Below are 24,796 nucleotides of genomic sequence, written 5' to 3'. Positions count from 1 at the left end.
GTGCCATTATGTACATATATGATTGAAGATGTTGTTTTTTTCAGATCAATTATTTGATATGAATACATTTTATGAGAAATGCAATTCATGTGTCTTTTATTATTTTAAGATGACTATACTTTCTGCACTATTCAAAGCACTTTACAAATCTGATAGTAATTGTGTAACTGTTACAAACCAATAATCATGTTACACGTTCACGAGACTCCGTAAGAACTGCAAAAACATGACTAAATTTCTTTCAGACTTATCGGAGAGCATTTTAATGACTTCTAACACTTGGCAGTTGCACTCCGGAATCTAACTCGAGAAAGTTACTGTGAACCAAAGTTCACGATTTCTTGAAGTTTCTTGAAATATAACCTGCATCGATAAAATTTTCAAATCTCTTAAATATATGGATGCGTTTTTTGTTGCATAGATTTACATGTTTTTGTCTGTATTATTATTTTAACTAATGTTTCATAAAAGGCAATTTGAAAAATGGTTAGCGTTTAGCTTTTTTACGTTACATGTAAGCGACTTCAGAATGTTGAGAAATGGCACGGGGTCCGTGGAAATGGGGACATGGAACAAATCGTAAACATGAGAATAAAAACATAGCGCGTAGGAATATTCTCAAATGAGTTGTCTGGTAAGAACTGACTTGATTTTGTGTCAAACAGACAAAACAAATTATATTGCGCACGCGTAATGGTGATTCTGGAACACAAAGACATTTAGAATACTTTGTGGAACACGATAGTATACTAAAATTTATGGTTGTGAAACAGTTCATTTTTTCACACGTGCAGTATCCGTAGGTCAGCACAGGGACCTATACAAACATTGTATAGGTCCCTGGTCAGCAAGATATAATTAATTAAAACAAAAACAGGGATACAGTTGAATCAAAGACCTATAGAATACATAGGTCTTTGGTTGAATTGAGACTGCTCTGGTCGGCATACATGAGGATGTCTGGTGGATAAAAAAAATAATCGGATCATCAATATATAGCTGATTACATGTCTGTTTATGTTTATTGCTATTGTATACAGACATTTCATACATGAACGACAAATTCCTGTTTTAAAATAATTAACTGATCGACCGTCCGCGCTTTCGCGGTCCGTATTCGTAAAAAAATAAAGATACAGTGGGTTAAATAACCATTCTAAAGTTGTCTAAAGTAGACAATTGATCTAACTGATGAAACAAGTATTGCTTTTATAAATTTGTCAATTATTACGCGAAAACATGTTTGTTAATAAAAAATCGAGTTGGCGCGAAAAACGGACTGAACAATTTTGTAGGAGGTGTTCCGAAAAACAAAATCGAAAGTACTTTCGTTTTGGCGACGCCACTTAAAATTTGTTGATATTTTATTAATTAGTTTTTTTAACGTCTAAGCGGTGGTGAGTGCAGGTTATATTGATCGTTCAAGAGTATTTTGAAACTTATAGGCACATTTAACAGGTTTTATAATGCTTGATGATCCTGCGTCTCATTTTATTTATAATTATTTTGTCGCAATCGATTTTCTAATAAAAACAAAAATACAGTTCGTTGCCCTGTTCCGACGTTTCACCGGTTCCGATGGAATCCGAATGTACTTTCAGTAAATAGCGGCGGCCACAAAGCGAAAGTTGTTTCGTTTTACACGCACACGTGCCATTGTTGAACAAGCAGTACATGATTGATGAAATCTTTATCTTAGGTAACAAAATCCCAAATACTTTATGGCAGGTTAATTTTTTTACTTGGTTGAAAATCGGAAAAATGACGTTTTGAATAATGAGTTTCATGTCAAATTTTTCTTGGGCATGGCAGGGAATATTTTATAGTGCAGAAGTTATTGCACAGGTACAGACAACATATGTTAAAAATATGATGTTAATCAATATCTGTTATCTGAATGAAATTATAAAAAAAATAAATGGATAACTTTTGGCCAGTTCCGATGGATTTGACGTAACATTGAGTGGTGAGGCTCCTCAGGGACAATGAGCAAATTCCTGCAATTTTACAGTTTTTGATAATTTTTTAACTATTTTTTGTTGTATTGTCAGTTGCTCAGACTCCGGTTACATTTCAGTAACCTATTTATGTTCGTCTGTCTGTCTGTCCATATTTTGATATGAAAGAGATTATTGAAATATTTCCAACACATGGCGGTATACATGTTGATATAGACTCCTATGGCCCAAACAATAAATATTGACTGTAAGCAGGCATTGACATCCGATATCACCATGCTTTTTCAATCATTTTCTGTTTCTCTTTTATTAAATGTATTCTCTTTTTCTTCAACAGGAACATGGGACAAATTAGGCTTTATAACAGTGGGTCAGACTGCAGGACTCCACGTAATAGTAAATACAGTTCCCGGAAGCAAGCTCAACATTGAGCCCAGCACAGTAAAAAAGCTACAAAAATAACTTTGACATATAAGAGGGGATACAGAGAATCACCTGGTAAATTGATTAGAGTGAAAGAGGCCATAGAAGATGTAGGAAGAGGTATTCCTTTAACAAGAGCTGATAGGAACCATTATTTGTCAGAAAGATTCAGAGGATCCAGATGGTTGGGTTCAATGTGATATATGCGACAGTTGGATCCATGTTTCTTGTATTCCCGAAGACCATGACTATGATAAGACTGCTTTAACCTCTGAAGGAGTATAATTATTTTGCCATTTGTTTGTCAATTAAATAAAATATGCACTGTTGTAACTTTGCTGGAATAGTTTACTGTGACATTGTACAATATACACCAAGTCTTGTATGCTTAAGATATTGTTAATGTGTGTCCATAGTTGTGTTAAATTTTCAGCTGGAGTGCTTGTATCAGAAATGAGCCTACTTTGTATTATGTAGCTACATGTAATACTTGTAATAACGATAAAAAAAACAACATAAAGTCATAGTTATGGTTCATATGTTTTATTATTGAAGGACAATGCACATAATTATATGTACAAATGTACTTTTGTTTTGTGTCATTTATTTTTTACATCTCTTGTATCTTCATTGCCTCCTTCTCGGGCATACTATCTATGGCATCAGAGATGATATTAAAGTCATTATCTGCACAGGTTATGATGTAGTCACATGGAATGACCACACCCCCACCTGTTGCTTCCGGGGCTGGCCAGGGCGCAAAGCTAGGGCAGGGCTCTCCAGTGGCTAAAGCAGTGATTTTACCCCCCAATTCTATAATATTTCTGAATGCACCAGCTAGTCCTCTTGGCACATGGCCTATGGGCAATCCTGCAATGTCACACAATATTAAGAAACGACTTTGGTCTGTTACATTCTGTCTCATTTCTGGAGAAAAGTCCTCAATAGGTGGAATCCACACTAATGCTGCATTTTCATCATGTAGATTTGTATATTCTAAGTCCACATTTAACTCGGTATGCATTGGAGGCCTTATTTTAAATTGGTGATAGCCTTTCATAACGCTATCTTCAATTTCGTACCTAAACATGGTGCCTATTTCCCAATAGTTGTCCAAATATTATTTCTGCAGCATATTAAGACGTTTTGCATTCCCCTAATTTACCTCTTTTAGTGATTTTTACGGGTTAGTAAAAAATAACGGTGAACCGGAACAGGGCAACATAGTGCGATGTAAATATTTATAAATCTGAGAAAAAATATTTTGAACTTCAGGTTAATCTTTTGTGATAATTTAGGCAAGTAATTGGTCGACCTATCCCAGCATAAACATTCTTTATCATTGAATTTTTTGACACAATTTGGCCGGTCGATGTCAAAATCCCGTCGGAACAGGGCAACGAACTGTAACAATAATACTTTTCTTGTTATCATCATCATCATTATCATCATCATAACAATCAAAGTTATGCAAAATTAACAACAAAACTAACGGCAATTAAAGCATTAATACAAAAAGAAACACGTAAAAACTACTGGGAATATTTAGAATTAGTCATTTTTACTGGTGATGCTGAAAACAACAAAAACTAAAAATTCTACTCATACATAAAACATAAACAAAATGAAAACTGTGGCATAGCCCCGATTAAAAGTGATGGAATACCGGTAACGTATATTGACGCCAAACAAAAAGCAAACATCCTTAATAATCAATTTGAATCCGTATTCTCCAAGCCTAAACCTATGAATCAAAGACACCAAGCTGAAATTAACCTCATAAAATCTGGAAAGCACCCAACAACTTCAAGCAAAATGGATAACATAAACATTACCCTACCCGGCGTAGAAAAATTGTTAAAAGATCTAAATCCAAATAAGGCCTCCGGGCCAGACGAAATATCACCTCATCTAATGAAAGAACTTCATCATGAAATAGCACCATACTTGACAAAAATCTTTTGTGCATCACTTGACACTGGCTCCGTCCCACTAGACTGGGTGTCAAGCATGCAATTATCGGCCCATCTCCCTCACTTGTATATCCTCAAAATTAATGGAACACATCATTGTTTCAAACCTCATGAATTATTTTGACACTAACGATCTTCTTAATCCATTCCAACACGGATTCCGCTCTAAACATAGCTGTGAAACACAATTAATCTCCTTTTCTCAAGAAATTTATGATAACCTAGAAGCTGGTAAACAAACTGACCTAATAGTAATGGATTTTAGTAAAGCTTTCGATAAAGTAGACCACAAACTCTTAGTATTCAAACTTCTCAAACTTGGAGTAAACAGCAACACTACTTCTTGGATTTCTTCTTTCCTAAAACATCGAACACAAACTGTAGTGGTTGAAGACCAAAAATCAAACTCAGCCCCAGTCATGTCAGGTGTACCCCAAGGGTCCGTACTGGGGCCCTGCTTATTTCTAGCCTACATTAACGACCTTCCAGACTCCTTAAAAAGTAGGGCACGGCTCTTTGCCGATGATACGGTGGTCTACCTCACCATTAATAAAGAAAATGATTGTTACACACTCCAAAATGACCTACACAAACTAGAAAAATGGGAAGATAACTGGTCCATGGAATTTAATCCTGATAAGTGTGAAGTAATAAGAATAACTAAAAAGAAAAGGATAATTAATTTCCCTTATAAACTTCATAATATAGAACTTAAAACAACAGAAAAAGCAAAATATCTCGGACTAACTATAAGCAATGATCTCAACTGGAAAACGCATATAAATAACATAACATCTAAAACTACTAACACATTAAAATTCATCAAGAGAAATGTCAAAACAAATAACAAACAAATAAAAGAAACAGCATACAAAACATATGTCAGACCGCAACTGGAATATTGTTCCTCAATTTGGCATCCATGGCAGAAAAATCTAACATATCAAATAGAAAGAGTGCAAAGATCAGCAGCCCGTTATGTGTTAAATGACTACCATTACACCAGTAGCGTTTCACATATGATAAAGACACTAAACTGGCAAACTCTAGAACAGAGAAGAATAAACTCATCCTTGACACTACTTTATAAAATTGAACATCATCAAATCTATGTAGACCACCAACATCTTACAACAACAAGACAGTTAAACTTCTTGGTACCCTTCTCTAGAACAACTTATCATCAAATTTTTTTTCCCAAGGACAATCAGGTATTGGAATGGCCTGCCATACAACGTTAAGAGCAGCACCAGCCTCAGTCAGTTTACTGCAGGCCTGGCCGCTGTCCCGAAATAAATATAAGTATCTTGTTTTTATACTTTTATCAGTAGTCAATGTAATAACTTTACATTGTTCGTCACCATTTTATTTTGTATGTCAATTAACATCACTTTCATGTACATACTGTATATATATTTTTAACACGTGACTTTTAACATTCTCTGTTCCCCGACAGACGCCTTCCTGTCATAGTCAGTAATTGACTGTAGGAAGTATCGAGTAGAAGTAGAAGTAGAAATCATCATCATCATCATCATTATCATCATCATCATTATTATTATAATTATGATTATTATTATTATTATTGGCACTCTTTTACATATTAAATATATTGCTGTTATTGTGATCATCATGAAAACCATCTTCCTTTACATCAAATTACCAATAAGAAGAAATTTTATAATTTTATTATTAAAATCGCATTAAAAAATATATAATCAATATTCTTAATTATTCCATTTGTCCAAATATTAACAGGTAGCACAACAAAATGAACCCTTATTACGAGGACACTCGAGGTCGAGACATGAAGGAAGGAGATGTGATGGACATTACCCAGGAGGGTAAAGGAGGGGTTATGAAGAAACTAGTGAAAGCAGGATTCAAAGATGAGAGTTTTCCAAGCTTCGGGGATCGAGTGACATTCACTTACGATGCTTACATCGGAACAGAGATAAACCAGGACCAAAAGTTTGATTCTACAGCGGATGAGGGGAAGATGTTCAGTTATGAATCATTAAAAGGTAATGATCGTTAAAATCACGCCTGTTACCAATAATTTTTTATATTGTTTTTTTGAAATAATCTTTCTTAGCAGAAAAATCAGTGTTTAGTTATTTGGTGGTTGAAATACAGTCTGAGCTAAATTTAAAGAAGTTCTTTTTAAGGTTTGAGAAATTTTATGATATGGAATGGTAATATTAGTACAATCAAAAATTAAGATTAAAAAATATATATATTCTATAATTGATTAGTAAATTTCAGAATTAACATAAATAGTATATGGGTTACCGGTAAAATAAAAATGTGTCAAGGCTAATTGTAGTTTTATTAAGGCACTTTTTCTGTAAAAAATCATTTTGTTTTAAATTTTACAGGAAAAATTATAAGGGGCCTTGAAATGGGAGTGCTGACTATGGAAAAAGGGGAACATGCTATATTTACAATTCAACCAGAATACGCCTTTGGTGAGGCTGGGATACCAGGAAAGCCAGGAAAAGCAGTTGTCACATTTGACACCAAAGTCATTGATATTGAATGTAGGTAGTGATATTAGATTTGCCAAGTTTATATATTAATTTGTTTAATAATATTGCTGCCTCTGGTAGTGTGTTTTGTAACGATATTGGCCTTTAGGGATCTTAAAACTATTTATTATAATCTGACCATATACTTTTTCCTCTTTAATAGAGACCCCTTAGAAAACAACCATTTATTATTGAAAAAAACTTAAATACATACATGTATTTATTATTATACCCAAATATCTTAAGCTATTAAATGGAGATATATGTTTTTATCTTAATTGAGCATTCCGGTGCTCATTTTGAGTTATTGTTGTCACCCTATGCCAGTTGTTGTTTGTCATGAAATGTCACAGTTAAAGGGACCTTTTTCACATATTTTGTCATGTATTTAAGTTTGTCATTGAATGCTTTATAATGAACAATGAAAACATTGGATCTTAAAAGCTTCAGTAAAAAACAAGAACAATTAAAGAAAGAAAAAAAGGGTAACCCTCAACTGGGCTCAAACCACTGACCCCTGGAGTAAAAGTCTAACGCTTACCGGTAGACTGCTAGGCCATCTGTAGTCTGTACTAATACAATGAGTGATTTATTTTATACTTTATATAAGCAATCTTCGTAGTGTCACAAAATATAACAACAACGGAACTCTTCAAAGTATTGAATAGTTCGCAATGCAACGCTTGATAATTTTCAGCTTTTTAAATCGTCAAAAGATGCATATAATGTATATTTTAGAACATGGTAAATGTTCAGTATTACTGTTTCCTCACAAATATCATAACTAGAGCCAAAATTTGAAAATTGAAACATTTTTTTTAAATATTGTCAATTTACCAAAACCTTAAAAGGTCCCTTACAAATGTCAACACTACTGAGGCTTTATTGCATGCAGTCTTGATGAAACTTCCTCATACTGTTTGCCTCGACAATCTCTAACCCAAGTTGGAATTGTGGTCATGTCAAAAAAGTTGGACAAATCTTAGAAACACTAAGCTAGAGGCCATATTTATGACTCAATCTTGATGAAACTTCCTCATACTGTTTGCCTCGACAATCTCTAACCCAAGTTGGAATTGTGGTCATGTCAAACAAGAAATATCTTTAAAAAAGATATACGGCGTTGATTGTGGTTGCAGTTAATGAAAAGTAAAGACTTCAATGAATGAGATCAAAGATAGCGAATGTCTTTTTCTGTGAAGTTCTTAGCTGCAGCAAACGCAGTACGGGATGATACGCGGAGTTTTCGGCTTATTTTACATTATTACAAATTGCTGGTCATAAACGCATAGATACAAAACAGAAAACCAAAAGAAGAATGGAAGTGAAATTAAAACATATGAGTCAATCGGCCACACGCGAAATCCGTACATATTTTAAATATTTATACGCGCGTTCTTCGAACCAGGGACCTATACAAACTATGTTTGTATAGGTCCCTGTTCGAACAAACCTGTTTTAGTGGTTTGTCTGGCGTTGCTATTTGATTCGATTATTAACAGTATCGAGAATCATTGCGCTCATGCTTAATTCATTAGTCAATATGATGGCATAATTCTTGTTAAATTAATTAAAAAATAATATTTATTATGGTATTGTTGTAAAACACATTAAGTATTATTGACATACCATATGATATCGCTGGATATCTTCATTTAACATATGTCTGGTCTAATTCCAGTTCACCTAGTTCACGCTATAGCGTCTTTAGCGTCTTTATTATGTAACGATTATTTTCCTGGCCGCGAACTCCGATCAGCACATAGGGTAGAGACGCAGCGATGACCTGTACGTAAACTCTGACATTCACTCACAGTGGCCGCAAATTGACCCGATATACCTCGCGAGTTGAAATGCAATGCATTAAAGTGAGTCTTCGCTTCCACTGCTCTCTATACTTTAACATGTTAACATGTTGACAGGAATATGGAAGTTAGTACTAAATATGAAAACATAGCCTTTTAAGTGCAAACGTTCTCGCGCTGAAAATCTTCTGAAAATAAAAGGTGGACGCACAAACTGTATTGATGTCGAGATTGAGTGTAAAACTGTTCTATCTATTAAGCCTTTTCATTAGATATAAAATTGTTTCATGCTGAACACGCAGTAAAACAGTGTTACAAAGACGCGGACATGTTTCCAATGTTCTGGTCGTATTCTCAAATCAGCCAATGCAGTCAATGAAGTGTATTCATCTGTACTTGGCCGCGGGAAGTTTTATTTGAATTCTATTTGACGCTAACAAAGGTCAGGCTAAGGTGAAAAGCTGGCTTAATACAGCTTACGCCGAAAAAGTTGGACAAATCTTAGAAACACTAAGCTAGAGGCCATATTTATGACTCAATCTTGATGAAACTCGCATATCATAATTTCTTTTAGGTCCTGATTTTTCTAATGAGCAGGACAAATCCATAGTGAAGAAGATTATTACGCATGGTGTTGGATTCAATCAAGCCAACTTTGGATGTAAGGTGACAAGTAAGTACATTCAGTTTTGATACAGATATGTTCTGAGAATAAATATGTTTTGTCTTTACCAAGAAATGTTTGTCATTTACATGTAGATGAAAAACTACACATTTTCTTCATATTGATGCATATGTACATGTAAGAAGTGACTTGTGATGTCACTGGCAATGAAGTCAGTAATATACTGATGCTAGTAGAAATTCATGCTGGTGTGTTATAAAGCATTGGCTACAACTTTTAACAATTCAGCATGACTGACTCTTGCCTTCTCACATCGTCCAAATGTCCTTAACATAGTGGCCATGTGTGATGAACAGTGGCGTAGCTGCTATAAGGCACAGCTGGCCCGGGCCCACAATTTTTTTAAGATGAAAAAATAAAAATGCTTTAACTTCGAAAAACGCATTTAAATGTTGACCCTGAGGGGGGTGAGGTGTTAGAAATCTGCATTTCATATTGACATAATCCTCAAACGATGGATTCTGGTCCTGTTCAAAGGACATATCTTCCAGTTATCAACTTTACTTCTTTTTATGTGCATAGATTCTAGCTTGTTTATTTTCACGTGACTTTCTGTTACAAGTTTACATAGATCTACATGTAGATCTACTAGTCTCCCTTTCAAAACTACAGTAAGTTGTAATCGATTATCATTGAATTTCTAAGAAACATTCCGAATTATGTTAATGACTGCAGAAAATTTAAATGGAGCACTTGCCCCCGTATCCCGATCCATTGACTGAATCCGAGTTGGTTTGGTCCATTGATGCTGAACAAAAATGTGCCGTTATAGACATGCAGACAGTATTATTGGAAAGAATGCCCATGGTTTGGCTTGTGAATAAGTGGAGTGTTACACTTTTAAATGTTTCTCTGTTCCATATTGTTTTAAAATTTAGTTCTCTGGTATAAAGATACAAATACAGTGAAATTTAGTTCTCTGACATTGAGATAAAGCAGTAAACTATCAAAGAAAAACAGGCCAAAGTCTTATATTCTCTTATCTTATTATTTGTCTAGATATGCTTTAAATCTCACCACAGGCGTTATAGGATTTTAAAATGTTCAGGGGGAGGACCCCTGGCTCCCCCGCTTTTATGCATCATATCCGGGACTACAGCTCAAAAAATGCTATCTACGCCCTTGATGAAAATCCTTCCACTTCTAGAGGATATTAACCCTTTATGTATTATGAAGTGTTTGTAGTCCCTTAGAAATTTATATTTGATTGAAGACCTTTTTTACTAGATTCAAGTTCTAAAGGCTTCATTTCCAACTCTTAGATACTGATGAGCAGCAAACAGCATAAAACCTGAACAGAATGCGAGTTACTCGCAGGCTGTTCTGGTTTTATGCTGTTAGCACATAGCCATTTTCACTTTGCTTCTGAGTGGAAACGGGTTAAGAGCAGACACACATAAAAGACTCAAACATTTGACCTTGAATAATGACTAGAGCTTGGGTGATTGACTAATGCCTTCTGGACACCATAACAATGACCTAAATATTGTAACTATTTTTCATGAAAATCCTATAATGGTTGTAGAAGATAATGACCTGACATGTAAAAATAGGCTACAAATTTTTACATTGAAGTATAACATAACCTTGGGCGGGCATGAGTGAGTCTTGTCTTCTGCACATGGTCACAATGCCCTTAACATTTCAGGAAAGTTTCAGTTTTATGATAATCCATGAAACGGTTTGATGGTATGGAGCACACATGACAAACAGTTTTTTGAACATTATTCAAATGGTATAGGAGATAAAGAAGAGAAAACTTAAATTGAGGCTTAAACCTTTGGCCCTTGAGTATGAAGTGACCTTGAGCAGGTATTGTCTCAATGAGTTCCCTCAATGTTTAAACAAGTTTCATGACAATCCTTTAAAACCTACATATATAGGAGATATGGAGCAGACAAAAAAGTGCTTTAAGCAGACGGGCGGTCAAATGGCATTTCTACAATCACCCTTACCCCTTTTCGGCTGGGGATTGTAAATAGAATTACAAGTAAAACTTTGATACAAAAGGGAGCAAAAGATGTCAAACATAACAGTGATAACAATAAGCTGTTGTGATTTAATATAAATTTGAAATGACTTGGATCAGAGTTGACACCTAATGTATAATGCTATGATATTTAACAAGATAATAGTATCATGTTGACAAGCTATGGATACTTCTTGCTTGATTCAGTTGACATAAAGTGTGAATGTAATGGCCACGTCTATTATGACTGGGAAAAGAAGACATTTCTACTTGGTGAGGGCACAGCAAAGGGAACAGATGTACCTAAAGTTGTTGAGGTGAGATGGTGTTAAAAATGTTAAATTGAATTAAATTGAATAAGGTGCTGTTAAAAACACATTTTTCATACCCCAAGCTTAATTGAGTAATTGACATATAATGATGCAATTTCAAATGATCATGGATTGTTGCGTATCATAAGTTATGATGTTAATTTGTGAATTTGTGATTTCGTCATCATGCATTAATAATTACAAAAGTATGCCCCTTTAAAGTTGTTTAATTATGCCACTTTGGTAAAAGCCAGCCATGTCCTGCATGGCGGTCACGATGTCAGTATACAGATATAAAGTACAATAACCTTAAAAATGGCTCTAAATTTGATTTTAATGTTTATATCAAACTGATTTATCAAAACTATACTAACATCTACTTTTAAAATCACTTTCTCTGAAACTGCAGTGTTGTTTTTGTTTTCGGCTAAAACACGGTATTGGTGCTGATTTGCATTTTTTTATGTTATATTCATGGCAAAGAAAAAATATACAAGATAGGAATTAATTTTAAAGGTCCACAACACTGGCATATACCCATCTTACTTTCCTGAAAATTTCAACCCATCTTACTTTCCTGAAAGTTTCAAGAAGCTAGTGTTACACATTCTTGAGATTTACCTTGAAACATGCTCTAAAAATGGCCTTTTTTTAGCATTATGCAGTCTCACTTGAAAAAATCTTTTGATTTAAATTAAAAATGCTCTTGATATCAACAACAAATGATGAAAACATTGGTATAATGTTACACAGACTTTTATCCGGTACAATTTGCTGCTTGAATTAATGAAATAGGTAAAATATTATGAATTTTATAAGTAAAATACTACCAGCAGGGATTTTGTTTGTACACTAAAATTCATACATATACTTATTGTTAAACTCCAATCATTAGTACAAAATTTCAGTAAATTAAACTTGTATTAACATAAGAAATTCAGTTATGTATTAGGATAAGTACAAAACCCATTCAAACTACTAGATAAGCCGGGGTTTTAGCAATAATAATAGTTCATTGGTAAATCTTTTTATTTAAAATTCTGTAGTGTCTGTAACCATTGAAAGTTTATGTGGCAATAGTTTGGAAGTTTTTCCATGCAAAAGTATAAATACTACATTTGCTAATGTAATGTCTAAGTTGGCTGAAATTTGCCTTGCAAATTTTATCATTTTTGAAAAATACTACTTAGAAAAAGTTACAGACACTACAAAAATGTGTAAAAAATTAAGGAAAAAAATCCCTGTTTTATTTCTCATAAATATTTTGTTTTACTCATAAGAAAGTTCCATTTTTTATGTTGGAATGTTATATCATACATTGTGCAATAGATTAATGTGCAAAAAAGGTAATGCAAGACCTCTTGAGATGAAATATTGTAAGCATTCTTGTGGAATTATTTTCTGAACAATTTATTTAGGAACAATATACCCTGATTTTCTTTTTCTAAAATGATTCATCTAAATATGACTGTGTTCTTTACTATGATATAACCCTTTATTATGGAGAAAGACAAGAACAAACCTCTGGTAATGACTCAGGTATGTATCTACCGTTTTGATTATGTTACGCTAAAATTCGTAGTGTCTGTAACCACTAACCTCCTTCTGTAAGCTTTAAACCTTTTCTGTTATATGTGAGTAAAATGAAACAAAATTGCATTCGGTATTACATTGCTGATGTCTAAGGTGCATTATTTAGACATTTTCGGTCTGAAATTTGAAATACTTATCATAATAATGTAAATAAATTGTTTTCATAGTGTAGATTTCTATAAACTGGCATTTTTGTTCAATTATCTCCTAGAATATGCAATTGGAAACATAGTTTTTTGCATTAAATATCATGAGAACAGTAAATCCAAACAAAACCATTTGAGAATTTACTGAGATCAGACACAATATCAAACAATTTGTTTTGATGGTCATATGGTTACAGACACTACAAAGCCTACACATTTAACTTATTATTGTTCATGCTAATGAAGAGCATATGAAATCATTTTAAAAGCTAAAGTGATGAGTTTTAACCATGTCTGAAGTAACTTCTGTTTTTTACTTTGAGCCAAATGGCTGCATTTAATCATTTCCTTTGCTTATGATTGGATGAATGAAGACATTCGCACTGTATGCTTTACACTACATGTATATAAATTAACGTTCTTATACTTTAATTAGTAGAAGAAACTTTGAAGAAAGGAAAATGAAATTTGTTTCCGTTCTTGTTTCAGGAAGCAAAGATAAATCAAGCAAAAAAGAAAAGATCAAATAAGACTAGGTTTGGCTGCATGTAGGTTAAGCCCAGGGAGAACAAAGGAAAATATGAGAAGCCAAAATACAACTATGATGCCTTCGTAGCTGCAAGGCTAAAGCAAAAGAATGGAATCAAAGGACATTTTAGTGTTTGCTTTGGAACAGAAATCAGATTGAAATACTTTTATATTGAAATTTAGGCAAATTTGGCGTGGAAGAGATTTTACAGGAATCAATAGATGTCATCTTGTTTATAGTGCACAAGATCCAGAGATATTATTGAAAGTGAACATCTCAAATTCAAATTCAGGCCAAATATTACTTAAGGCTTAAACTTCTCTGTGATTATCTTGATAGCTAGAGTAACAAGGGGTTATAAATACATCACTGATTTGCTGCTTCACAAAATTACATTTTTTTTGACACTGAAATGTTTGGAAAGTTTTCTGCACACGATTCTGTAATGCTTCTTGCTGCATAATGAAATTCTAGATTATAATAATTTGAAACTCTATACAGGTGTGCCATTTCATATGAGATGCCAAACTAATAATGTCAGATTAGTCTTCTTTGACTTTTATGTGCCCATCACTGAGAATTGTCAAGCTACACGTCTCCTAAACAGCTATTGTTACCCCATATAATACATGTGTAGTGTCTGTAACCCACTCAGGTCATGTACACAAAAATGTGTTTTAACTAAAATTCTAACAGATCAAAAATCATTTGACATTATGTTCAAGTCACTGTTTTTATGTAAACTTGCTTTTATAGTGCATTTTTTTCATGCTTCATGCCATTCTGCAACTGTTTTTGGAATCATATATTTTGGTAGTGTCTGTAACCAAACTTATGAGCATGAAATTCTACCTTTTATTAAAACTTATGCTTTTTCAAACCAATCGTTTTGATTTATTTTGTTTGAATATACTTCCTGGTTTCAGACAAATGCCTAATTAGCTATCTTGTGGGTCTATTATAAAAGTAATAGAAACGTTTCTTGCTTGGTTCTCTTTTGGTCTAATACCTGATTTATTTATGCTTTGATTTTTTTTAAAGACAGTAATCACTTTTGGTTTTTTGCTTTATTTCAACAGTTTATATCCTGTAGTTGATGTAACAGTGAAATAACTGAAGTTTTGAAGTTCTGTTATGGTTTTCTTGCATGTTATATGACTAGTGTAGTGTCTGTAACTTGTATTATACCATAGGATGAAAATGTTAGATAAACAAATAATGCATGCATGATCAAATAAAATTCAACTTGATTTGAGTAGGGGATACCCTGAGCTTTATAAATAACACCAAGGAAATGCTGTATCTACAATTTTGAGTGAGTGCAGACTACTTTCAGCACCAATACCGACTGTTTTAGCCGTATATAATATAGTGAAATGATATATTTTAAATCCTGCCTCTGTAGTCAAAACAGGCAATCCCAAATGGGTTGCATTATTTTGTATCAACATCTTACATATAATGACAAGTAGCGTATGGTGGGGGTATTCTGCCTCACTAATGTGACAAGCTCTAGTTTGGCTTTTCTTTTTTCTTCCATAAATGACTTCTTCTTCTTCAATTCTTTGTATTGACTCTCATTCTAGGAATATCTGGACACATGGAAGCCAAAAGAGAAGTCTCATTTGAAGGTGAAATCAAAGCATGCATATGGGGAAGCAGGTTGGCCAGAACAAAACATTCCCCCAAATCAGGATCTGGATTTTGTTGTGACCATGGGCGATTTTGAGCGTGTAAGATTACCATTATTATTGTGCTTTTTTGACAGTAAGTTTTAAGACATAATCTTAAAAAAATAAAATTTTAGCAACTCATTTTTGGACACACAGATTTCTGCGCATAATAAATGGCCCTTATGGTAATTTTTGGAAAGTAAAATCTTATCAGAATTCTTCACACTTGCATTCAACCGTTGACATATACAGATTTGTTATTAAAGAGACCTTTGTATAGTAAATTGGTAATTTGGTAAATTGACAAAATTGAAATAAAAGTTTGAGATTTGCACAATTTTGTAATATTTGTGATATTTACCAGGAAATAGTAATACTGAACAGTTGCCATGCTCTAAATTATCCATTATATGCATCTTTTGACAATGTAAAACCTGAAAATAATAATACAGATATTTCATAACTTGCATTTCTTTTTGTCAGGTACTTGAGTGGTGGGAAAGTACATTTGAGCAAAAACTGAACAGATGTGATGAATTCAGGACCAAAGGAAATAATTACTTTAAAGTATGTGCTACCCTCTCATACATCTGTTTTATAATTATTTGTATTGCCACTGTGGATTGTTTGTTATAATATGAGCATATATGAGTCGTGTTCTGAAAAAACTGGGCGTAATGCATGTGCGTAAAGTGTCGTCTAAGATTAGCCTGTGCAGTCCGCACAGGCTAATCAGGGATGACACTTTCCGCCTAAATTTGATTTTTGCTGAGAAGAGACTACATTTAAACCAAAATTGTCAGATAGTGTAGCTCCAGAAAAGACTGCACTTATCTACCTTTGCAGCATGTGGCATTAAATCATTTTCACAATATTTGGCTCATCTTAAGGTTCTTCTGTGACACAACTTTATAAAATTATTGTAGAAAAAGGAGTATGCTCTTGCAACTCGGTTTTATGAGGAGCTGATAGAACTTGCAGAAAATGAGATGTGCATGACAGGAAAGGATGAAGAAAGGCGTGTTAAGTTCCTCACATGTGGTATGGGAAGGTTAAATTCTGGCACAAAATTGTTATTGTGAATAAATTTTGAACTATGCTTTGCAGTTCTGTTTTTAAAGAATTACTGGTAAACCATCAGTGTTAGTCAGAGTTGTCAAATATTATCTTAATAATTATAATTCCAGCCAAAAAATATGTGCTTTTACTGTTTAAAAATTATAAAGTCAAAACAATTTAGTTTTCAAACTCATTTTCTTAAATACTATGGAACTGATATTTTTCTTTTTCGTGGTATTTTTGAATTGTTTGTGTTGGTAGTTAACCAAAATTAATTCAGGGCCAGTATTTACCAATTAAGACTAAGGTCTCATAATTAAGTATATTCTTACAACTGTAAAGTTATAAAAGTATAATAGTGTTTAAGCAAACCAACAAATGTAAATATTATTCACCTGTCAATAAGGCCTTTAAAGGACAAGATTGAAAACTATCAATACATTTAACTCCTACCGGTATATTTGGTTGTTGACCTTGAATTGTGTCTTTTGAGCATATGACTATCTGTCTGGTAACTGCTACCAAGTTAATAAAATACACACATACTGAAGTTATGCACTTTGAAATGTGTTGACCTCAATCAGTCCTTGAATACAAACTTTGACTTTTGACACAAGACATATTTAAGTTGGGACACTCGGACACAAGCAAATTTATTTGACAATCGATCAGTACTGGACAAAGTAATGCTCTTCATTAAGTGTTACAGTGGACTCCCTATATTTTACCATGGACCTTTTCTCTGTGAACTTTTACCTAGAATCTGATACTTTTTGCAAAATATTGCGAAAACAGAAACTATTTATACTGAAAACCTTAATTCCATTGAACATTTCATGATTACCTTGATCTGTGACACAGGGAGTGGATCCATGTGCGGAATACTGTTGTTCAATCTTTTGAACTTCTGCAATATATTGAATGAAAATTCATATAATGTGACTTTGAATTTGGATCTGGTTCTTAACCAATACATTCTATTTACCGATAGTGTGTTTCTATAAAAGAGCTTAATTTCTATTAAGCTTATATACATTGTACATTGATAATAGTGTGCAGTGTTTACAATTCTGTAATAACAGTATACATGTGTCTTAATATAAACAAAAAAATATGTAAGTGTTAGCCTGAAATTTATGTTTAAAAGAGAAATAAATACTTAACAAGAGCTGACACCATAGGATGACATATGCCCCCTATAAACGCTTTAATAGAAGTTATGAGCATTTTTTGAAACCTAAACGTGGACCCTAAGTTAAAGGTCAAGGTCACAGGGGTCAACATTTTTGTGCGTATGGAAAAGTCTTGTTCATATACACATGCATACCAAATATGAAGGTTATATCTCAAGGGACATAGAAGTTATTATCATTTTTGGAAACCTAAACGCAGACCCTTAGTTCAAGGTCAAGGTCACAGTGGTCAAAATTATTATGTGTATGGAAAGGCCTTGTCCATATACACATCCATACCAAATATTATGTTTATATCTCAAGGAACATAGAAGTTATGAGCATTTTTCGAAACCTAAACGCAGATTTCGAAACCTAAACGTGGACCCTAAGTTCAACGTCAAGGTCACAGGGGTCAAAGTTTGTGTGTGTATGAAAAGGCCTTGTCCTTATACACATGCATACCAAATATTAAGGTTTTATCTCAAGGGACATAGAAGCTATGAGCTTTTTCGAAACCTAAACACAGATTTCAAAATCTAAATGCGGATCCTATGTTCAACGTCAAGGTCACAGGGGTCAAAATTTGTGTGCGTATGGAAAGGCCTTGTCCATAAACACATGCATACCAAATATGAAGGTTATATCTTAAGGGACATAGAAGTTATTATCATTTTTGGAAACCTACACGCAAATTTTGAAACCTAAACGCAGAACCTTAGTTCAAGGTCAAGGTCACAGAGGTCAAAATTTGTGTGCGTATGGAAAGGCCTTGTCCATATACACATCCATACCAAATATTAAGTTTATATCTCAAGGGACATAGAAGTTATGAGCATTTTTCGAAACCTCAACGCAGATTTCGAAACCTAAAGTTCAACGTCAATGTCACAGGGGTCAAAGTTTGTGTGCGTATGGAAAGGCCTTGTCCATATACACATGCATACCAAATATGAAGGTTTTATCTCAAGGGACATAGAAGCTATGAGCTTTTTTGAAACCTAAACACAGATTTCAAAACCTAAACTCGGATCCTATGTTCAACATCAAGGTCACAGGGGTCAAAATTTGTGTGCGTATGGAAAGGCCTTGTCCATAAACACATGCATACCAAATATGAAGGTTATATCTCAAGGGACATAGAAGTTATGAGCATTTTTCGAAACATAAACGCAAAGTGTGACGTAAAGATGGACAGACAGTCCAATCACTATATGCCCTCCTTTGGGTGCATAAAAAGTTAAATCTGTAAAAATGCTCATCATGTGACATGCAGTTTGAATGATTTTTTTTCTTGCAGGGCATCTCAATCTAGCTTACGTTTACTTAAAGCAACCAGAGTTGTGCAAAAGTGATGAAGTGATAAAATGTTGTGAAGAAGCCCTGAAACTCGACCCAAAAAATCCCAAAGCATTCTACAGAAGAGGAATGGTATGTATAAAATTATAAACTTTATTGGTTGTAAAGTTTCAAAATGTTTTTTGTTTAATTAAAATTTATAACTATTCAACTTAACTGATGGGGAGCGGAAAGGTATTGTTTTAAGGTTTAAATGTTCAAAACTTTAAATGTATTTTAAATCTTTTATTTTATTATGCCCCCCTTTGAAAAAGAGGGGGTATATTGCTTTGCTCATGTCGGTCGGTCTGTCGGTCCGTCTACCAGGTGGTTTCCGGATGATAACTCAAGAACGCTTGGGCCTAGGATCATGAAACTTCATAGGTACATTGATCATGACTCGCAGATGACCCCTATTGATTTTGAGGTCACTAGGTCAAAGGTCACGGTGACCCGATATAGTAAAATGGTTTTTGGATGATAACTCAAGAACGCATACGCGGCCAACAGGGCGAACTCTGAACAATATAACTGAAGCAACTGGTCTGTTATCCTATATCTATAATTATCAGTCCAATGAAACATCATCCTTTGAGTAAAATAAAGTGGATCAGTAAAAATATTATCAGAATATGAGATTTTTTGTATATTTTGTATATTAAATATTGTGTTAATGTTTAATTTTGTTGATTGATATAAATATAAGCAGGACAGGGGAGGTAATACACTATTATATCTTTCTTATATACAGGGGAAACAAATGCAATAAGTTTAAATTTCTTGTTTAATAAATAGAGGATATTTGTTCATGTCAGTGTGAGATCCCCCCTACCCCCTCTACCCCCCCTACCCCCCCCCATTTTTTTTAAACATCTAATAAATTACCACACCCACATTATACCCCCCCCTCTCACTCACCCCACCCCCCTACCCCCCCCCCCCCAATTTTTTTTTTAAACATCTTATAAATTACCACACCCCACATTATACCCCCCTCTCACCCCACCCCCCTACCCCACCCCCACCCCCCCCCCCCCCAATTTGTTTTAAACATCTAATAAATTACCACAACACCACATTATACCCCCCTCATCACTCCCCCCCCTACCCCCCCACCCCCCCCAAATTTTTATTAACATCTAATAACTTACCACACCTCACATTATACCCCCCTCTCACCCCCCCCCACCCCCCTACCCCCCCCCCCCCCCCACCCCCCCCAAAAAAAAATTTATTTTTTTAAACATCTAATAAATTACCACCCCCCACATTAGACCCCCCCTCCACCCCCTACCCCTCCCCACCCCCCCATTTTTTTTGTTTAACATCTTATAAATTACCACACAACCGACATACCCCCCTCTCACCGCCACCCCCCCCTACCCCCCCCCCACCCCACCCCAATTTTTTTTTTTTTAAACATCTAATAAATTACCACACACCGCATTATACCCCTTCTCACTCCCCCCCTAACCCCCCACCCTCAATTTTTTTTAAACATCTTATAAATTACCACACCCCACATTATACCCCCACCCCCCCCACCCCACCCCCCCCCCCCAATTTTTTTTTTTTAAACATCTTTTAAATTACCACATACCACATTATACCCCCTTCTCACCCCCACCCCCCCCCCCCAATTTTTTTTTTAAACATCTAATTAATTACCACACACCACATTATACCCCCCTCTTACTCCCTCCTTGATCATGACAGGCAGATGACCCGTATTGATTTTCAGTTCACTAGGTCAAAGGTCAAGGTCACAGTGACTCGAAATAGTACAATGGTTTCAGGATGATAACTTACATTAGGTCAAAGGTCAAGGTCACAGTGACAAAAAACGTATTCACACAATGGCTGCCACTACAACTGACAGCCCATATGGGGGCATGCATGTTTTACAAACAGCTCTTGTATTATTTATAGTTTTTTTTCAGCGTAAGCTTTATTAAGCCAGCTTTTCACCTTACCTGACCTTTGTAAGTGTCCAATAAAATTCAAATAAAATTTCTCGCGGCTAGGTACGAATGAATACACTTCATTTATTCCATTGGCTGATTTGAGTATACCACGAGAACATTGGAAACATATTCGCGTCTTTGTAACACTGTTTTACTACATGAAACAATTGTATCTCTAATGAAAAAGACTTAATAGATAGAACAGTTTTACACTCAATGCTCGACATCAATACAGTTTGTGCGTGCACCTTTTATTTTCAGAAGATTGCCAGGGAAAAAACTTTTATACTTAAAGGCTATGTTTTCATATTTAGTACTAACTTCCATATTCCTGTCAACATATTAACATGTTAAAGTATCAAGAGCAGTGGAAGCGAGGCCACACTTTAATTTCAACCCGCGAGGTTTGGGTCAATTCGCGGCCAGTGTGTGAATGTCAGAGTTTATATACAGGTCATCACCGGAGTTCGCGGCCAGTAAAATAATCGTTATATAATAAAGACGCTATCCATGAACTAGGTGACCTGGAATTTTCTTTAGACCAGAAATATGTTAATAAGATATTCAGCAATATAATTATGGTATGTCAATAATAGATTCTTTAATGTGTTTTCAACAATACAATGATAAATATTATTTTTGATTAATTTAACCATAATTATTCCACCATATTGACTAATGTATTAAGCATGAGCGCGATGATTCTCGATACTGTTAATAATCGAATCAAATAGCGATGCCCGACAAACCACTAAAACAGGTTTGTTCGAAGAACGCACCTATAAATACGGATACTTCGCGTGTGGCCGGTTGACTCATATGTTTTAATTTCACTTCCATTGTTCTTTTGGTTTTCTGTTTTGTATTTATATGTTTATGACCAGCAATATGTTATAATGTAAAATAAGCCGCGAAAACTCCCCGTAACATCCCGTACTGCGTGTGATGCAGCTAAGAACTGCACAGAAAAAGACATTCGCTATCCTTGATCTCATTCATTGAACTATCAACGCCGTATATATTTTTAAAAAATATTTCTTGTTATATATTAAAATTGAAAAGTGTATGACTTCTTTATATTTTTTTGCGGCTAGTGCATGTATAATGTGTCTGAGTAATAAAACCTCCAATGAAGGTCAGTATTACCAGCTGTATGAAAAGTATACAATATGATATTCTATAGGCGAAGTACGAGCGCAATCCAGAAGATGCTGAAAAAGACTTCAGAAGAGTGCTTAAACTGAAGCCAAAAAACAAGGATGCAGAGCAAATGATTCAGAAATGTCAAGAAGGCAAAAAAGATGCTAAAAGAAGTGAGAAAACCCTGTATACACGAATGGCTGGTGGTGTAAAAGCAAATGGGGTAGAGTACTATGTCATATAAAAAAAAAATAATTCTGTACTTGAGCCTGATAGCATCATCAAGTCTGAAACTTACTTAATTCTCCATTTTGTGTGAGGCTCTGATACAAATAAAGAATGTATGAATTCACAATTAAAATACATGTATATTTTGTTGCAGAACTTATCATCAAGCAATTGTTTATTGTCTGTAGAAATTAACTCTATGCATGTCATGAATTCTAACTCATTGTTGTCGACTGAATTTAATATGAATTAAATAAAGCATATTTTCCAACTTATATGCTTTTCTAAGATCAATGCTCAATTGTCTGTGTCTCACAATAATTTTGTTTCATTTCAGGACAGTGACAAGCAATCAAGATAATCTTTTTGTTATATGTGTTGGTCTTTATTGGTGTTGTTTCCTAAGAACATGATTCTGAAATATTATTATTATTATTATACCGGATTTTTATAGCTTTATTATATTACCTTTTGAGTCCAGTGATCAATGAATAATGTTGGCTTTGTAAAGGTTTCTTTTTGTCTGATCTGATGTATTATATTACATTACATTAATACATATCACATCATGTTTTCTGAGATATATGAAGTATAATTTTTTACCATTATTTACTTTTTAACATTGAAGATTTATATATTAAAATGATTTATTACTGAATATATTGAATATATAATGGCATACATGTTTTCTCTTTCCAAACAGTATCACTGCACTGTTTCTTGTGCCTTGGGATCATAACATATAGTTCCATGAATGCTACGTTCCGAAATGAAAGTTAACATGTACCCGTATAAAACTTATTTGTGAGGCATTTTTGAGTTGTGTTATTTTTGGTCTTTTTAAATAGCCATCATTTATTGCTTATTTATTAGTGGCATTTTGATGTTCTACTTTTTGTGTCATATTAGACATAACAATATTCATAGACTAATAACATTTGGGTATCATGTGTTTGTATTCCTGGTTGCATTCTTTCTATATATGGGTACAATGTTTTTAGAATATTGTTGCTGTCTATTTCTTATTGCCTTCATTATACATTAAATATTAAATCAGTGTTTTTGTTTCCATTTATGTGCAATCATACTTTTTGTACAAGTTTTTTTTATGTGTGTGGATTTTATTTGTAATTTTCTTCTCGCATAAGAACAACATGCTAGTAGTGATTTTTGGGATCTGTCTGTCACTTGTCAGCTGTGGTCAACATTTACCTTGAAAACAATCTTGAAGTCACATTTATTTCCCAATCTTTATGAAACTTGGTAATTTGTCAAAATGATATTCTGGCCAAATGGAAAACTGGGGAATGTGGGTTCAAAATCTAGGTTTGTAGGTCAAATTACAGAAAAAGCTTGTGAACACTGTTTCAAAACATGGCCATCAGAGGGAGATAGCTTTCTCGTTTGGGTATATATAATTAAACTTTTTAAACAATTTAGAAGTCACATGTAGCTGATGTTTAGTGTTGTCTTCATGAAACTTTCTCAGAACATTGTTTCCAATGATGTATGGTCTATGTGCTATAGTGATTCTGGTGAAATGAATAACATAGGGCGCAGGCGCACAAGGGCCTTTGGCCCTATTGTTGTTTTCCTAAGCCTTAACGAATGGGGGGGGGGGGGGGGGGATATTAAGATTACTTGCCATGCTTGTCTGTCAAAAGTGCGGTCTCCTTTCACAATCTCTTTTCTTGTTTCTTTTCAGGATTATACTGTAACTTAGTGGGAAAATGTATCATTAAAAAGCCTTTTTTCAAACAAAACCGATTTAAATTGCTGGCAGGTTACTAACTTTTAACAGGGCATCAACCTGTCTGTCATTGAATTGCCATCCTCAGGCAAGCATTAACTTCTAAGACATTGTTTGCAGTCACATTCACAGTTGTAATCATTTTTTCAAGAACTGAATTGCTTGATTTCTCATTTCTTTACTGTATGAGCTGTCTGGACAACTATGCTTAATTGGCCTAACAACCAACAATTAAGTGCTACTCAATTCTTATGAATCCAACGCAATGAGGATTATCTCTTATTTTGACTCTTAAGGCAACAAAGGACTTCTATCCATTGGCGTACTTGGCTCTTTCAATTTATTATTGAGCCGTGCTGTGTGGAAAGGGGATTTAAAGCATGTGCGTAAAGTGTCGTCCTAGATTAGCCTGTGCAGTCCACACAGCCAAATCAGGAAAGACACTTTCCGCTTTTATTACATTTTTATGCCGCCCTTCGAAGAAGAGGGGGTATATTGCTTTGCTCATGTCGGTATGTCTGTCGGTCGGTCCACCAGGTGGTTGTCAGACGA

The 24,796-nt window shown here is 34.4% G+C and overlaps 3 protein-coding genes across 3 annotated transcripts in view; 2 read left to right on the top strand and 1 right to left on the bottom strand.

Moving 5' to 3' along the window:
• The window catches only part of LOC127851305 (peptidyl-prolyl cis-trans isomerase FKBP4-like), a 319,376-nt gene that overhangs the window by 85,761 nt on the left and 208,819 nt on the right, over positions 1-24,796 (top strand). The window lies entirely within an intron of this gene.
• The window catches only part of LOC127851412 (tetraspanin-4-like), a 63,854-nt gene that overhangs the window by 11,526 nt on the left and 27,532 nt on the right, over positions 1-24,796 (bottom strand). The window lies entirely within an intron of this gene.
• LOC127851377 (peptidyl-prolyl cis-trans isomerase FKBP5-like) lies at positions 1,304-23,551 on the top strand. The gene is made up of 11 exons (XM_052385122.1): positions 1,304-1,397; positions 6,113-6,378; positions 6,733-6,894; positions 9,262-9,360; positions 11,549-11,658; positions 15,507-15,653; positions 16,077-16,160; positions 16,520-16,634; positions 19,125-19,255; positions 22,310-22,489; positions 22,832-23,551. Exons 2-11 carry the CDS (start codon positions 6,126-6,128, stop codon positions 22,853-22,855), a joined length of 1,305 nt encoding a protein of 434 aa, XP_052241082.1. The 5' UTR covers positions 1,304-1,397; positions 6,113-6,125; the 3' UTR covers positions 22,856-23,551.

The sequence above is a fragment of the Dreissena polymorpha genome, chromosome 1 (genome assembly GCF_020536995.1).
Source record: "Dreissena polymorpha isolate Duluth1 chromosome 1, UMN_Dpol_1.0, whole genome shotgun sequence".
Classification (NCBI taxonomy): Eukaryota; Metazoa; Mollusca; class Bivalvia; order Myida; family Dreissenidae; genus Dreissena; species Dreissena polymorpha.
This window is presented reverse-complemented; position numbering and strand designations above follow the sequence as displayed.

Excerpts from the sequence above, each read along its gene's own strand:
- LOC127851377 (XM_052385122.1), top strand. The coding sequence starts at position 6,126 with ATGAACCCTTATTACGAGGACACTCGAGGTCGAGACATGAAGGAAGGA. Across the intron at positions 15,654-16,076 it reads CCATGGGCGATTTTGAGCGT|GTACTTGAGTGGTGGGAAAG; the intron begins GTAAGATTACCA and ends TCTTTTTGTCAG. Across the intron at positions 22,490-22,831 it reads GTGGTGTAAAAGCAAATGGG|GACAGTGACAAGCAATCAAG; the intron begins GTAGAGTACTAT and ends GTTTCATTTCAG.